The 14,995-nt window shown below is 38.5% G+C and overlaps 1 protein-coding gene and 1 non-coding gene across 2 annotated transcripts in view; one reads left to right on the top strand and one right to left on the bottom strand.

Moving 5' to 3' along the window:
* Window positions 1-13,890, top strand: part of BARD1 (BRCA1 associated RING domain 1) — a 43,023-nt gene extending 29,133 nt beyond the window's left edge. Inside the window, exons 8-11 of the mRNA XM_010713295.4 lie at window positions 769-898; window positions 1,843-1,935; window positions 11,656-11,753; window positions 12,437-13,890. Of these exons, the coding sequence (XP_010711597.2) occupies window positions 769-898; window positions 1,843-1,935; window positions 11,656-11,753; window positions 12,437-12,766 (651 nt within the window). The 3' untranslated portion in view covers window positions 12,767-13,890. The remainder of the gene's footprint in view (window positions 1-768; window positions 899-1,842; window positions 1,936-11,655; window positions 11,754-12,436) is intronic.
* On the bottom strand, window positions 2,210-2,292 carry TRNAL-CAG (transfer RNA leucine (anticodon CAG)). Its single transcript has one exon. It is a non-coding gene; the product is annotated as a tRNA-Leu (tRNA).
* Window positions 13,891-14,995: the final 1,105 nt, after the last annotated feature.

Raw genomic sequence — 14,995 nt, 5'->3', positions numbered from 1 at the left:
GTAAAAGTATAACTGTTGCTCCCAACTGTAGTAAATGTAAGCTAATGGATCTCTTCTGTAGCAAGCAAAACAGTCACATTTTGTACTTGCTTAGGGATGAATGCATGCTAGTGGATGAGTGCCAGTTCACATAGATCACTTGTTACACAGCCTGAGGCTTTAGGGTAGCTGGGTCTCAAAGATGGGTCTGTGTGCTTAGCAACACCAGGAGCTGAAGCATCACAGCCTTCCCAGTCTAAAACTTGATCAGACAGTATCTTAAACTTCCCATTAATCTGCGTTAAAAAAAACATAAGCATTCATTACTTCCAGGGCAATGTATTAGGAATATCTTAGTAAAAAGGAAATGCCAATTATATAAGTTAGTCAACATACTGATTGTGTAGCTGGTGGTAATGTTTCCCTATGAGCAGATTTTACTGCTATGTTGAGAGAACCTCCAATACTATAGTCAGCAAGGCTGCTTACACAATGTTCAAGCAACAAAATGTGTGGACAGCAGTCTAAGATAAACAAAACAACTTTTGCATCAGCTTCCAGTTTTTGTAGCTTCCATAAGCTAAACAAAGTATCTCAAATGCCAAGCTTTTTTTCTTCTCTCTGGAGCTGGCTTTTACAAAGAGATTTAGTGATAGACCATTTCCACTCAGCTTGCCATGAATTGTTTTTCACAGTGCTTATTCTTTATTAAATGATGTTGTCAAGCAGATAAGTTGCATTCTTTGTTCCCAAACACTTGGCTTATGCTGGACTCTCATGCCATCACAGAGCCCAAGCCAGCCTAGAGATGGACCTCTTGGTATCCTGGGGAGCAGTCTTAGTTCAAAACAACAGAAATTGCTGAACCAGCTAGCAACAGTTCTGAAGGCTCGAAGGTGTACTGAATTTAACAGCACAGGTATGTAGTTTTCTTGAAACAGTGACAGCAGTTCTGCACATTATCTGTTAAGATGCTATCTGGAACAGTTATTTTTATCATTCTTAACTGTAGTTCCTGAAATCCCTGAATTGTAGCAATGGTCAAAGGATGGTGTGCAGTGTTGCATGTGAATGCATGTAAGGTCTGCCTGGTTACTGCAGCAGGAGACTTCTGGGGGAGCCATGGTTTGACAGTGTATGGATGTGAAATAACAAGCAATGAGTGCTCCTCAGAGACCCCTTTCCTCTGTACATCTTTTATGAATGTTATCTGCTCACGTGAGCCATACTGTGAACTTTTTATCTCCTTTAAATCTTAGCAGATGGTCTCTTTAGATAAAACTGTGACTATCAGTTGACAACTTCTTTTGTGCTACCTTCCTTCAAATTTAATTGTTTTTCAATTTAGTAAGGTATGATAACAATATGATAATGATAAGGTAAGTAATGGAGCTGACTTAGGTATCTTTTTTTCTCCCCCTTTTTGGGATGCTTAATCCCCTCGTTTAGTTTTTCTTTGAAGTGCTGCTTCTGCTTGTAAAGGAAATCCTAAGGTGATTTTTTTCCCTGTCTCCTTTCACACCCTAATTACTACTCCAGAATTGTGATTAGCTTTGTGTTAAGCAGTGTGGTCACATAGTAAGGTTCTTCTCAGAGTTAAAGATAATTCTTCAAAGGCAACTCAGGTTTACGGGGTAACATTTTCATCAATCCTCTAAAAGTGTAGTGTGATCTTTAGAACTGTAAAATAACTTTTTCACAGCAAGAATGTAGAAACCCACAATGTCTGATAGCATGTAGATATATCTTCAAAAATCACACACCAACCAAAAGCAAATTATCATAGCCTATTTGTTCATAAATAGCAATTGCTTCCTTTTGGTTCTGAGGTTCTGATTTTCCATGTGCTTTTATTTCTCCTAGTAACCCACGTTGTTATTCCTGATATTCCAATGCCAAGCACTCTTAAATGTATGATGGCTGTTCTGACTGGATGTTGGGTTCTGAAGTTTGAGTGTAAGTATTAAATACATGAAATTCTTTTTTTTTCTAATTGGAAATGGTGGATAGGCTTCTAGAGAAAATTATATTTGAACGACTTGTCCAATAGCACAATTCCACACAGAAATGACATGCTGACACCTAACAGAATCCCGGAATGGCTGAGATTGGAAGGGACTCCTCCCTAGAGAGTCCATCCCCTGGGCCCTATGCTTTCTCAAGCAGGTACACTGCAACAACAACTTGCCCTGGACTGTGTTCCAGGCACCTTTAGAAAAGAATAGCTTGCTGTCAGAAGTGGGATTCGAACCCACGCCTCCAGAGGAGACTGCGACCTGAACGCAGCGCCTTAGACCGCTCGGCCATCCTGACACTGTGTGTTAATTACTAGCTTATTGTAAAGCGTGGGGTTTTGTTTATTGAATCTCCAAAATGAGGATATTTAATTCAATGGAATGTCTTCCTCCTTGGTAGCGTGTGCATTGCGTTGTCACACTTGTAAATAGCAGTAGGGAATGAATTTGTTCATCGCTACTTTATGGGTGATTTTGAAGATTCTGGAAGACCTCCTGGAAGAGGAGGAAGGTGTCTGTCACATCCCTGATTTTCTTACAGTCAGCTTCCATTCAAATTGATAAGAAATTCTTGCTTTGGATCAAAGTTTGTAAGAAGGTAAGGTTTTGCCTATATAAGTGTAAGGTAAGATCTGTTTCAGTTAGGCAATGTAAGCAAAGATATGTTGTCAGCTGATATTAACCCCCTGCTTGTACTTTCTCCCTTTTTTGAGAAAGGTGCCAGACTGCAATTACAGGTGGAAGCTACCAGGTACAGCAGTCTTGCTCATTTTTCTAAGAGCACAGATAAATGAAATAACCCTAACTCTCAATATTGTTTCTGTACATGTGAGCTGTGCAGACCGGAGCGCTCTTTTGCTAAGACAGTAACCTCCAAGGGAAAGATGATTTGCACAGTATCACCTTAGTATGCAAACAGTTGTTTTTGTCATCTTTCATCGTTACTTTTTGTAGAGCAAGTGCTTTGCTATGTAGCTGTTCTGTGAAGATGGACCTTGAGTTCTGATTTTTTTTTTTTTTTTAATGATTCCTAATGCACTTGGTAGTACATCTGCTTTCAGTGGAGTTGTTAAAGCCAGCTTCTTCCCTCTGACCTTCGTGGCTAAGTCCTTTTAGCTAATAATCGCATTACAAATGAATTAACTATCCATGGAAAGCTCATAGCCAAATTTCATTCCCGTTTTTTCATTGTGTGACTAAACAGCAGAGTTTAAGGATTCTCTAACGGTCTGGATTTTCTGCGTTCTCTAATGCTCATGAAAGTATTGCTTAATGCTTCAAAAGGTGCATAATAGTTTTACAAATAAGGCTACACATAATCATTGGGCTTCCTTAGAGTATTCATTTAGCTTCCTGATAGATTTTTTTCTTCTCTCTCATGATTCTTAAAGAGCCTGTAAAAGCTGTATACTCTCAGCAGTGTTTTCTGCTGTGCTTCCAGGAGTTTGTAGCCTTGTAAGCATATGCAAAAGGAAAACAGTCTTGCCTTTTACTATGGGAACTTTTTAAATATCTCTAACAGGAGATATGCTGCTTCTCCTTAAGGAGGTGGATTTAATAACTTCAGGTGCTTTGAAAATAAGCAGGTGGAAGATAGTTTCTTGCTTGGAGGTCGGAATTCAGTGGAAAACTCAGGTCAGAAGTGAACTTTGAGTTCGGTAATTACTGTGTTCAGGTAGACAACAATCTGTTCCAGATAAAGACTGAGAAGTCTTTCTGTGGTGAATGACTTTGATGCAGGTTTTTGGCTTCACTTGGCTCAGGAAGCCAGTGTGCTTTCCTTTCCATCATATGTGCCTGTACTTTGTTTTATCTTCTTGCTAGTCAGGTGCTTAGGAAACTAATGTAGCCAATAAAGGTATGTAGCTGCCTTCAGCTGGGTAGCAGAGAGATTAAATTAGACCTGAGTTTAAATCTTTGTGGAAGAACTTGATAGACATATGATTGGAATAAAAAATAGATTAAGGTGAGGGTTATTCAAGGAATATTTTTTTTGTTTGCAACTGAATTTTGTTTTCTGTGGTGGTAGACTACTGATTAGTACAGTCTTGACTGATAATGCTCCCAGCTTAGTAAGCAACATACTACTTAAAAGTGAGTGATTCTCCTCCCTAGTGGGAAGTGTTAGTAATAACTCATGGGGTCTGATGCAGCTAAGTGCCTATAATTAACAGCACCACTCCATCTGTTCCTACCAGTCTGTTATTAGTCTTCTTCAGAGTCATTACAAATTAAAGATTGTTATAACAAATAATGGGACTCCTGCTGATGGAACATTTGTCTAGGAAAAAGAAGTCTTTGCTTTCCTTCTCCATAACTTTCTCTCTTTATTTATCATGGCTTTTTGACTCTTGTTTAGATAACTTTCCTTAAATGTGATGCAAATAAACTTTCAGAAGCTTATTTCTGTCACAGCCAGTACAACTAAATGGGAGGAGGAGTTGCTTATAGTTCAGTGTTCCAAACTGCTCACTTAAAGGAAATTAATGTTCAGACATACACTGAATTTGCTTAAAACAAAAAACAAAGCTCAGTGTAACACTTAATGAAATGCTAGCTATGCATAAAACTGGCTGCTGGAATTTTTTTTTAACCACAAGGTAAGCTGCATTTTACTGTTATTTCTAAAGTTATAGCCCGCACACAACTGTTCCACTTAAGAAAATAATTCACACTTTCAAGCAAAATCATTGAAGTATATTTATGTTAACTCTTCTGCTATAGCAGACTTTCAAGCTGTTTGTCTAAAAAAAAGAAAAGCAGTCTCCTCATTCGCTTCAGTCTTTCTGTGTAATTCTGTAGTGCTTCTGTTTACATCTGTCTGTACATGCAGACAAAATATCCTCCAGCATCATTTAGAGGAGTAACATGGAGTTTTCCTGCTGTCTGAGCAAAGTGCGAGGTGTTGGAGTCAGGATTCCACGTTGTGTGTCTTCAGTTGTGGGCTTTCCTTTGGTCTGAAAGTGAAAATTATAAAAGGATGTCATTGCTGTAGAGTATTAGATCTTCACAGGTGAAAAACTAGAAAAATTCCACCTTACAAGTTGTATTTTCCATACATAGTATTCTGTCAGCAATCTACCCACTTGCAGAGCTGTGTAGAATTCAACTGAAACACTGTTGTCTCTGTCTCACTCCTTGTCCTTGGCCATATCTTTCATTTGTTTCATTCTTTTCTTGCCCTCATTATTTCTGAGACTGTATTAGAGCACAAAGTAGAGGATCATTATACTTCTGCAAGTTGCCTGAGTAAAAGATTCAAGTAATACTGTATTTCCTCTATCCTCTTTGTAGATCACAGGACCATAATTAAAACCAACAGCAATAGTTAATAGCTTTTCAGCTTTTCTTTTGTCTTAAGCACTTATTGTCATCTTTTAAAGCAGGGAATGAGAAACTGGCTTGGTAACAATAGACATGGAAATAAGCTCATGTCAGTCTTTGGCAAAGCAGCTGGGAGAATTCAAAGTATCCAGTTGCTGATTCCTTCATCTGCTTTGCTTACTTGGAGCAGCATCAGTGACTCAGCTCTGACTGCTTACAAGAATGCAAAAAATCCTGCCCTTCTTGTAAGGACTTGGAACAACTGGGAGTTGGCAGGAAGAGCCAGGGCGCTGCATGACTGGCATTTCAAGCAAAATTTTCTTGGAGCAGCCTTGTTTAGGCTATTACACAAGGGAAGTGCCAGATTAGTTTGATTTAGCTCTTCTCAGGCTGAGCTACCTACTTTCTATAAGTATTTTTTAGATAAAGATGTTTATCTAAAGCAAAGCACTTCCTCCTTAAAGCAGCTTAAAATCTTTGGCAACTAGAATTTCACACTCGTTCTGCATTGGAGACTTATTTCAACTGTAAAGGACTCACAGCTCTGTGGAGGAGGTGGTAGAAATATCCAGTGTGCACATGAATGTGACTGTGGTGGCTGTGCAGCAGAGGAGTGTTTCATGTCACCCACCAGCTTCTAAACTTCTGCACTCCTACAGAGGCTGGCACCTCCTTGCAAGGAGTAGGGAAGCAGTTCTGTGTCAAAGTCGGCACAAATTTAGATTGTGCAGCTGCTGGGATTCCCAGAGGAGAAAATGAGTGACATTTAACTTCACCTCAGGTATGGCTACCTCTAGTTTCTTTGTTCACAGCTCTGGCAAATAGTGATTGCTTAAAACCACTCTTTATTTTTTATAAGCAAAGTGGTGATTTTCATATTACATGATCCTGGCTTCTGGCAATCAGTATTTAAGGGCTTCCTAAGCATCTGCTCCATTGTATTTAATAAATACCACCTGGATTAACTTATTAACTCTCCTTCTTAAGGAGATTAATTTTAGTCTGCAGCATCTGGTGGCATTTCCATCTTTTGGAAAAATGGGCTGTGTTTCACCAAACGAGGTCTCTATCTCACTTCATGAAGAAGTGCAATTCTGAAGTTACTTTATAAATCCACAAGACAACATGAAAATTCTTTTCTGTGCTATGGCAGAGATCAGTAATGTTCTTAAAGGAGCAAATTGAAGCTAGCTCTACAAAATTCCTCTAAGGCTTTGTCTCAGTCCAATTTTCATCCTTTCCTAGGAAAATAATCTCATCAAGCTTTGCTCAATCTGCATATAAGTCTTAAAACTCGGAGCAGAAGCAGAGTGAGCTGAGGAAGTTGCAATCTCTACTGGATCTTGTCTGTGTAGTATTTCGTCTTCTTTGTTGCTATTGCATCTTTTTAAATTACTTTTAGCTGTTCCAGAAGAAATTTGTGACTAACCCCTGCTCTTTGGTCTATTAATGCAAATCCAGCAAAACCTCCACTAAGCTAATTGAGTTACTGAGAGCTACCCCTGGGTATCTGGGTGATTACGTTCTTGGCATCCAGTTCTTCTTGTACTTCACCCTGTTTAAACTGTTTTTGCTGATGCAGTTAGTTTCATTATAAACCAATAAGACTTACATTAATAAGGATTACAGGGCTCTGATCTTAAATTTTGCAAGTAATGATTTCTTTATTTCCAGCACCAGTAGCTGCAGTTGTATCAAAGGGCAATTAATGGTATTGCTAGTGGGCTCCCTTTTAACCTCCTTGCTTCTTAAATACTAGGAGGTGAGGAGGTGGGGCCAGATGTTCAGTGAATTAATAAGGATCAGTTTAAGTAGTGGTGCTTTACTGATCTTGCTAATGAGGAGTGTGGAGTAGAGCAGTACTCTTCCCTCCAAATGTGGTGACGTCAGCCTAAAATGCAGTGGTATTAAGCCAAAACCTTTCACTGTAATGTTTCCTAGGGGCCTTTAATGCAGGCTCTGTTTATGCTGGAATTTTGTGCGACTGATATTATTTACATCTAAACATTGCAAGTATGAAACCAGCTATTTAAGAAGCTCTTAAACATCAAGTATTCTTTATTTTTGGTGAAGAACATTGCCTGACCATTCTGCATATGTGACCTTTCCCCAGCATCATCTTCTGGCAGGCAGCAAGCCTTATTAATGAGTGCTTGCAGTCTTGCATTAGGTATTGCAAAGCAGCTCTGGTCCATCTTGGAATGAAAGACAGCCTCTTGTATTGGTAACTTATATCTGATTCCACTACTGTGATTAAACTAGAGGACCATTAAAGTGTAGTTGCAGTAATCGTCGTCTTTGCTTTAGGAAAAAAAAATTGGCAATAGTATCAGGGAATAAACCAACGTTTGCTGAGAACTTGGCTAAAAAGTGATCTCATTCTGTTTTGTAATTAGCCAGCTTTTTTTCCAGCCATAAACTTGGGAAGGAAAATAATGCAGCTCTCATCACTATCCCTTCCAAAAATTGTGGGTGTCCTCTCAACATAAGTTTACTTCCCCCTCTGGTTATGGTAAACTTCTTTAGGGGTGCCCTTCACTTAGATAGAGATTTCTGTGCTGACTTCTACATAAGTAAATAAGAGCCTGTGTCAGTTTTAAAAAAGAGGAGGCATAGTATTGATGGTGTACTACTTGACTTTTAATTACTTTAATAGCCAGTAGTTTACATTTCATTCTTTTGTCCAGTGTGTGCATCTTGGCATCAGGTTTTCACTGGGGGCTCTTTACAGTGCTGAACAAGTGATTGCAACCTAAGATGTTCAGGAAATCAGTTTAATGTAGCTACTGTTTGAAGTCAAGGGGCATTGTGCCTCTGACTTAAATAGGAGTACTGTAAGGTCAGAGAGCTTCTGGAAACATCCCTATGGAAGCAGTAGAGTGCTGTGCCTTTGAGTACAGTGTGGTGTTTTATTTCCTTTTATATGTCCTCTCCGTCAAGCTGAGTGTCATCCTGATTAAAAAGGTATTAAAAGGGAACTGTCATGTTACCCAGCCACTCATGCACATTAGCAGTTAAAGTTAATATGATCTACTCAGGAAAAAGACCTGGGCTTTATTGTGTCAACTCCACTTGGCACTCAGAGGTTGTCACACAAAATAATGTCCCTGGCTGTATTAAAAATATAAAAATTAAAAAACTAAAAAAAAAAAACCACCAGAAGGCCTGCAGTGTACACTAATCATCTGCTTGTATTCATACTCTTAACAGTGAAATTGAGATTTTTTTTCCAGCGTGTGGTTGTCTTAGAAGAGTAATGGAGCTCGCATGTGCCTCCTGCTTCCAGCTGACACCATACCACAACCAAAGCTGATTATTCTGTTCTGAACCTCACTGAGACCATGGTGGCTACTTGGAGTCACTACATCTGAAGAGGGTAATCCAGAAGTAGTGATGTAGAAGCAAGACTTGGCACTAGGTTTGGTGTGGAGTAGGTAAAAAGCAAGACAGAAAGGAGGCAAATAATTCCTAGACAAATATATATAATGAATTGGATAGAAACACAACTCGAGTCTTCTGTCTTTATATCTTAAATATGAGAACAGAGAGATATTTCAATTTTTCTATTGCGTTATGATGTGTGACTTGTTTAACACTTGCCTACAAAATCTTGTACTACCATGCAAGAGCTGCTGAAGAGAAATGACCAACTTGGAAAGAAATCATTCTGAACGAAGTCTGCAGTCAAAGAACGTACTGATTTCTACCACTTAAACATTTTTACTCCCTGCTTGTTAGGACAACTTCCTCCATGGACAGGGTGTTTGTCATGATGCATGGTGAATTCTGAGGCATCACATCATCTCAGCTTGAGGACTCCATAAACTCTTTGCTACCTGCACACAGAAGTGTTAGATAGCTGCTTGAAATGTCCCAGAGCTCTGGACATCCAGAGATCCAAAAAAAAATGTTTGTTCTGTCTACCAAGTGTGACAAGACCCATGAATCAGAGCAAGTTCTGCTTCTATATCGTGCATGAAAAATTAATTCTCAAATTGAAAATACAGTGCTTTTCTATCACCAGGGAACACATTGTTCTACAAAGTAGAGTATTGCTCTACAAAGGGGTGTTTAAGCCTAACAGTGTTGCCTCTTAACATACTAATGTTTAAATAAAAAAAAGCAAAACACCTGGTTACAGAGAGTGTAGGCTCAGGGCTTTTTACTCTATTTCAAATAGATCACTTCTTTGCCACAAACCTATTAAGGGACAAGTTTCTCCTTATCTAGCTGTTAAGAAAAATTAAAGTTGATGAGGAAACTGTTAGTGGTGCTAAAAAATGCTCTGTTTGCATACTTGCAGTTTTTCAAGGAGACAAATACTTTGGGTTCTTATGGAGACAGTGGAAGAAGACACATCTGGATGAGTCGTGGAGGATTTTCACTAAATGTAACAAAAAACTTTGGTGCCTACAGATTAGCTAGAGAAACTGGCAGTGTAGAATGGGCAGATGTATGTATGCCAAAGTCTGTTTTACATTTTCTGTTAAAATAGATATCTGTGACTTTTTTTTTCTTTCAGAGCAGTAACTGTACAAGAAGACATCATAGCCTTCTGTGTTCATTCAACCTTTTATTACTTTGATATCAAATTTGCACCATTTACTGCTGCTGGCACTAGATGATCAATTTGTGATGTACTCTTACATATAAGCCTCAGCTCTGTAGTGGAAAATCCCTCAAATTGAGTTTTTGATGGTAAATTGAAATAACTCATGCTCTTAATGAATAGACAGCTTTGCTCTTAAGACTAGCTGAGAAGATTTTTCCTATACTGTGAGTGATGGCCATTAACATCCAAGTTTTCTTGAAAGAATGACCTTATAAGTTTGAAATAAATTGATAGAGGAAATCCAGTTACATAGTGATGATTAAGTAAAGTATTGAAATAGCCTTTAGATTTATTTTCTAGTTAGGAGAACTTAGAAAATAGCTTATCTCTATACATTGCTGTTATGAATAATAAATGCAGAAGTTACTTTCAAGAAAATACACAACTAGCTTGCCCTTCCAGTTTTATGAGTTCATATCAATGTTTCTTGAAGAAATTACCAAGTGCAATTACCTTACACCTGTACATGGAGGGGGAAATATGTATTGTCATATTATCTAACCAGTTGCTTCTTTCTGTGTAAGTTTATGGTTTTTTTCATTTAAGTAAATTTTAAGACTTCTAGTACCTAAAATGTGAATTCTTTTTGCATCTTGCCAGTTTGTGTGAAGCAGCAGCAAATCTGGTTGACTTTAAAGATCTCTCTAGGTTGGGATTATATACTGCTACTTATTGCTGTGGGAATCAAGCACCTTCATCATTGCTTCAGTCTTGGCCTTTCTTCTGGAATCAACACCCCTGCTTCGTTTCTGGTTTTGTTCAGTTGATTGTGTTTCTTTAGATATTGTGGTTCCCAAATTCGTGTAGGAAAATTATGTTGCCTAAATAAAAGCACTGTTTGAGGAATAAGAACTGCTCTGGAAGTTGAACTGTGACAACTCTGTAATCCTCATGGAACAGTTTGCAAAGTTTCTTTCTCAGGTAATTTTTATAAATGAGTGCAGGCAAAACGTTCCATCCTTGAATAGATGACCCCAGCAATTCCTCTTTCCAAAGTCAGGTCAGGAGGTACATTTCACAAATGTTAGTGATACATCAGCATCAGTGCATTTTGGATTAGGGGAAAAAAAAAAACAACCAAAAGAGCCTTAAAACAAGGTAAAACCACGCTGACTGTAAAAGACAATCTCATTATGCAGCAGTGGTAACAAAAATAAATGCCACTGTTGAAACCTCAGCGTAAACCTGCAGTTTCTGCTGATCTTGGAGACCTTGAAATCCCATCTGATTTATCTAAGACCATACCTATTTAGAAACAGCTTTGTACTTGCTTTGTAATTGCTCTTTATCAGGCAATTGCTTCCATTTCTTAACTGCAGAGTTGGTTCTCCTCGCTGGCTTTGAGTTTCCAAATGTTCAGCAATTTGACACTTGACATTAAGTGGTTGACCTTTAGTAGCAGTTAAGAGGAAACGCTAATAATTCCATGTGTTTACAACACTGATCTTAGTGTGATATTGCTTCTCTCCATCTGACCTGCATCTTTACAACCACTGCTGTAAGTTCTTTTCCAGGTTAAAATACAATGGCTAAAGCACACGAGATTTGATGCTACGTGAATGCAGTGCTTTGCATTATGGATAATCCTTTTATCCTAGTGCAGCTGTTTATTCCCTGAAATGAAATACCAGCCTATTTACAAAAAAAAAAAAAAAAAAAAGACTTGTCTAAATTAATGGTGAGATTTGTAACTAACTAATGCTTTCCTTATTGTGGTTTCTGTAGGGATACAAGCCTGTCTACAAAGCACAGTTCGAGAACAAGAAGAGAAGTATGAAATCCAAGGTGGCCCACAAAGGGGCCGGCTCAACAGAGAACAGCTGGTGGGTTTTACTGCTGGAGGCAGATTGTCTTAATGACCTTTGGTTTGTGCATTTTTGCCCTTTGCCTCTTGTCCAGGTGCAATAGATGTAAAATTTTAATGTGGCCTCATACAGAAATTTGATTATGTGCAAGGTGATGGAAAGAAGTGCGAACATCCATAAAGCAGTCGTTTTTCTCCATTAGTGGTTATGTTGCCATAACCTTGTCAGGGGAAAGCTCTGTTACATTTATGGAAGAAGCTGCATGGGACAGCAAGTGATGCTGCTTTGGCCCTCTCTGATCAGCTTTAGGAATGTAGCTGAAATAATCTGAAAGTTGAAAGGAAAAAATGTTTTGAATCGCATCTTGTTTCCACATCAGAGCACTTAGCATTTAACTGGGTTAATTTCTGGTTACTTTCTGATTATGCTCGAGGAGTAGCTGTGACTAATCCTAGGTGATAACTGAAGACCTTGTTGTGCTGGAAAACAATTAAACATAAGCAAGAATTTACCAGATAAGCGAACTTTGCTCAGTTGTATGCTTATGCTGAAGACCTTATGTGTTAGAGACTGTTCTGGCTTCTCGTGTTGATTATTTTTGGTCGTACTTTCTGTGGGCACTCATTCTTCACTTTCACTTTTTTTTTTCCTCAGTTTGGGAAGTCCTGTTTCTATACTTATTTTTATGTTCCTTCCCTTAGCTGCCTAAGCTGTTTGATGGATGCTACTTCTATTTCTTGGGATCATTCAAAAGTCACCAGAAGAGCGATCTTGTGGAGCTGATCAAAGCAGGAGGAGGACAAATCCTGGTTAGGCAGCCGAAACCAGACAGCGACGTGACACAGACGATCAACACGGTGGCATACCATGCAGAATCTACTTCTGACCAGAGATTTTGCACTCAGTATGTCATCTATGATGCATCTTCTAAATTCAAACCGGAGAAAATTCGTCAAGGCAAAGTCTGGTTTGCTCCCTCCAGCTGGATTGTGGACTGCATAATGTCATTTCAGCTGCTGCCTGTAAAGTGAACATCCCTGTCTCACAACTAAGACTTTTAAAAAGTGGTGAATCTTCAGCAGCTGGAAAATGCTGGTCTGAAGCTCTGATTTATGTTTTGCACTCGGTAACTCATTTACATGGTCAAAAGCTCCTCTGTATTCCAAGATCATTGTGATAGGCTGGAATAAATGGCCTGACAATGGAATAGGGGAAAAAAAGATGCTGCATTGAAAAGTTGTGCCTTGGATCATTTACTAAGCTTTATTTTTACATTTAACTTCACTGTAATAATCACTGACGTTTTATAAGACTTTGCAAAATGAAGTCTTTTGAATTTTGATTTAAATCAAGCTTAGTTGATGATAGAGCATGACCCTGTTTCTTTTGTTTGGTGTGCTTTGACAAGGATCTACTACGTGTGTCAAGACTTCCCAGCCAGGACAGAATTTGTATTTATTTAAAAAAAAAAAAAAAAAAAGTCATATGCCTGTATAGACACTGATCAGATGATGTGTGATGCTCCTTGTGACTTAAAATTGAATGTTATAGGAAGTTCTTGGCATAGGATAAGCCTTGTAGAAATCAAAGCAGAACTAATGGCCTGAATTCATTTGAAAGTCAAGTTTTGAAAGTGCATCTGTGAAAATCTCGTTCTAAAATTCTGTATTTGTATCAAGTCATGCTTTATTCACTTCCATCCATTTTTTCTCTTGTATGTATGTAACTTGAATTTGATGCTATTTTCTGAAGGTTTTTAAATGTGAGAGCCTTTATTAAATTATGATTAAAAAATTATGTACTTAGAGATTGATTGCTATCATGGTAACATGGAAAAAATAACTACAAAACAATTATGCCTTTCTTTGCACCATTGTATTTAAATGTACTTTGCTGCATTGGAGCAGTTCTTGATGCTTGCTTACTTGTTCTGATAGGCTTAATTCCTTTCTCAGATTGATCATAAGTTATTGTCAGAATTTTGCTTCTTAGGAGCTGTAAGCATTACATGGCATGCATTGCCTTTGTGAATTCATAACTTACAGATGCTGTCTCTGCTACGATGTGCAATGAGAACGATGGTTGTGGGGGGGGGAAATGAAGTTGTTTGTGCAAGGTGTTTGTTTTGCTTGTAATAAAACTTAGCGTCAGCCACCTCGAAGTGTCTCATTGCATGAGCTTAGCTGTGGAACAAGTGCATGGTTCCTATGTGTGTCTCAACAGGTAAATGGAAACGTTAAGTACTTCTCTGTGAACTTGATAAGCTGTCAAGATAGTATCCTATCTGCAAGCTCTGTAGGATGAGTTGTTTTGTGTCATCGCTGCCACTGGAGATCCCGTGCAGATTTGAAATATCCTCTGTAGAGCTGTTGGAAATACACACTTCATGGATAATAGGTGTAGTTTTCAATGGCATCTACTAGAATTCAGCAGCTGGAGTGTCTTGGTCTATCACTTACGCTAGGCTGAATCATTGCTCTTCACTAAATGCAGTTCTCAAGTACTTGCAGGTCTGTGTGAGCAAGCAGAAATGTAAGGCTCATTAACAAATGGAATAACTCATAGGATGAATGTGTTTTGGGTTTTTGTGCAGATAAACGCTGGAAGCAAATAAGGTACTGAGTCAATACTGCGTAGATGTGGTCGTTTATTTTAACAATTGTAGCACATTTTAACTTGATGTTTCATAGCACGTCGATATACCTAATGGGGTATTCTTTGCAGGAGTAACAGTGAGTCTCTGCAGAATTCTGAAGCGTGGAGCTTTTTTTGCTGTCCACGAGGAAGGGATTTGGCACATCAGGAAACTCTTCCTATGTTCTTTATGTATAGGCAATAGATTTACAGAGCTGTTGTTCCCTGGCAGCTGAAAGGAAGCTGTGCTTGAAATTTGCCTTTTTTTTTTTTTTTAAAGCCATACTCAACTTGTCACAAATTTGCTCACGTTTAATTTGATTCCTTTGAATCAGATAATGTTAACAAGAAGAGTTACTATCAAAGCAGCAAGTTTTGCCTTCCTAATTGAAGTACACTCGATGTTAACTCCGACCTATTGGTCTATGCTTCTGGGAAAGGGAGTTTGGGCCTGAATCAACTTATGGGCAGTCCTGCAGCACTGGAAGAAGGAGATTTTGATGCCAGAATTGAAGCAGTTGTAGAACACTGCTGAGGCAATTGGTAAGCATAAAAAACAAAGCCTAAAGTTCAGTGCTGCAGACTGATTAATTCAGTGCTGCTAATCATAAGCGGAGGTATAGCAC

This window comes from Meleagris gallopavo, chromosome 7, assembly GCF_905368555.1.
Source record: "Meleagris gallopavo chromosome 7, MGAL_WU_HG_1.1, whole genome shotgun sequence".
Taxonomy (NCBI): domain Eukaryota; kingdom Metazoa; phylum Chordata; class Aves; order Galliformes; family Phasianidae; genus Meleagris; species Meleagris gallopavo.
The sequence above is the reverse complement of the archived record's forward strand: the minus strand, read 5'-3'. Positions and strand labels throughout refer to the sequence as shown.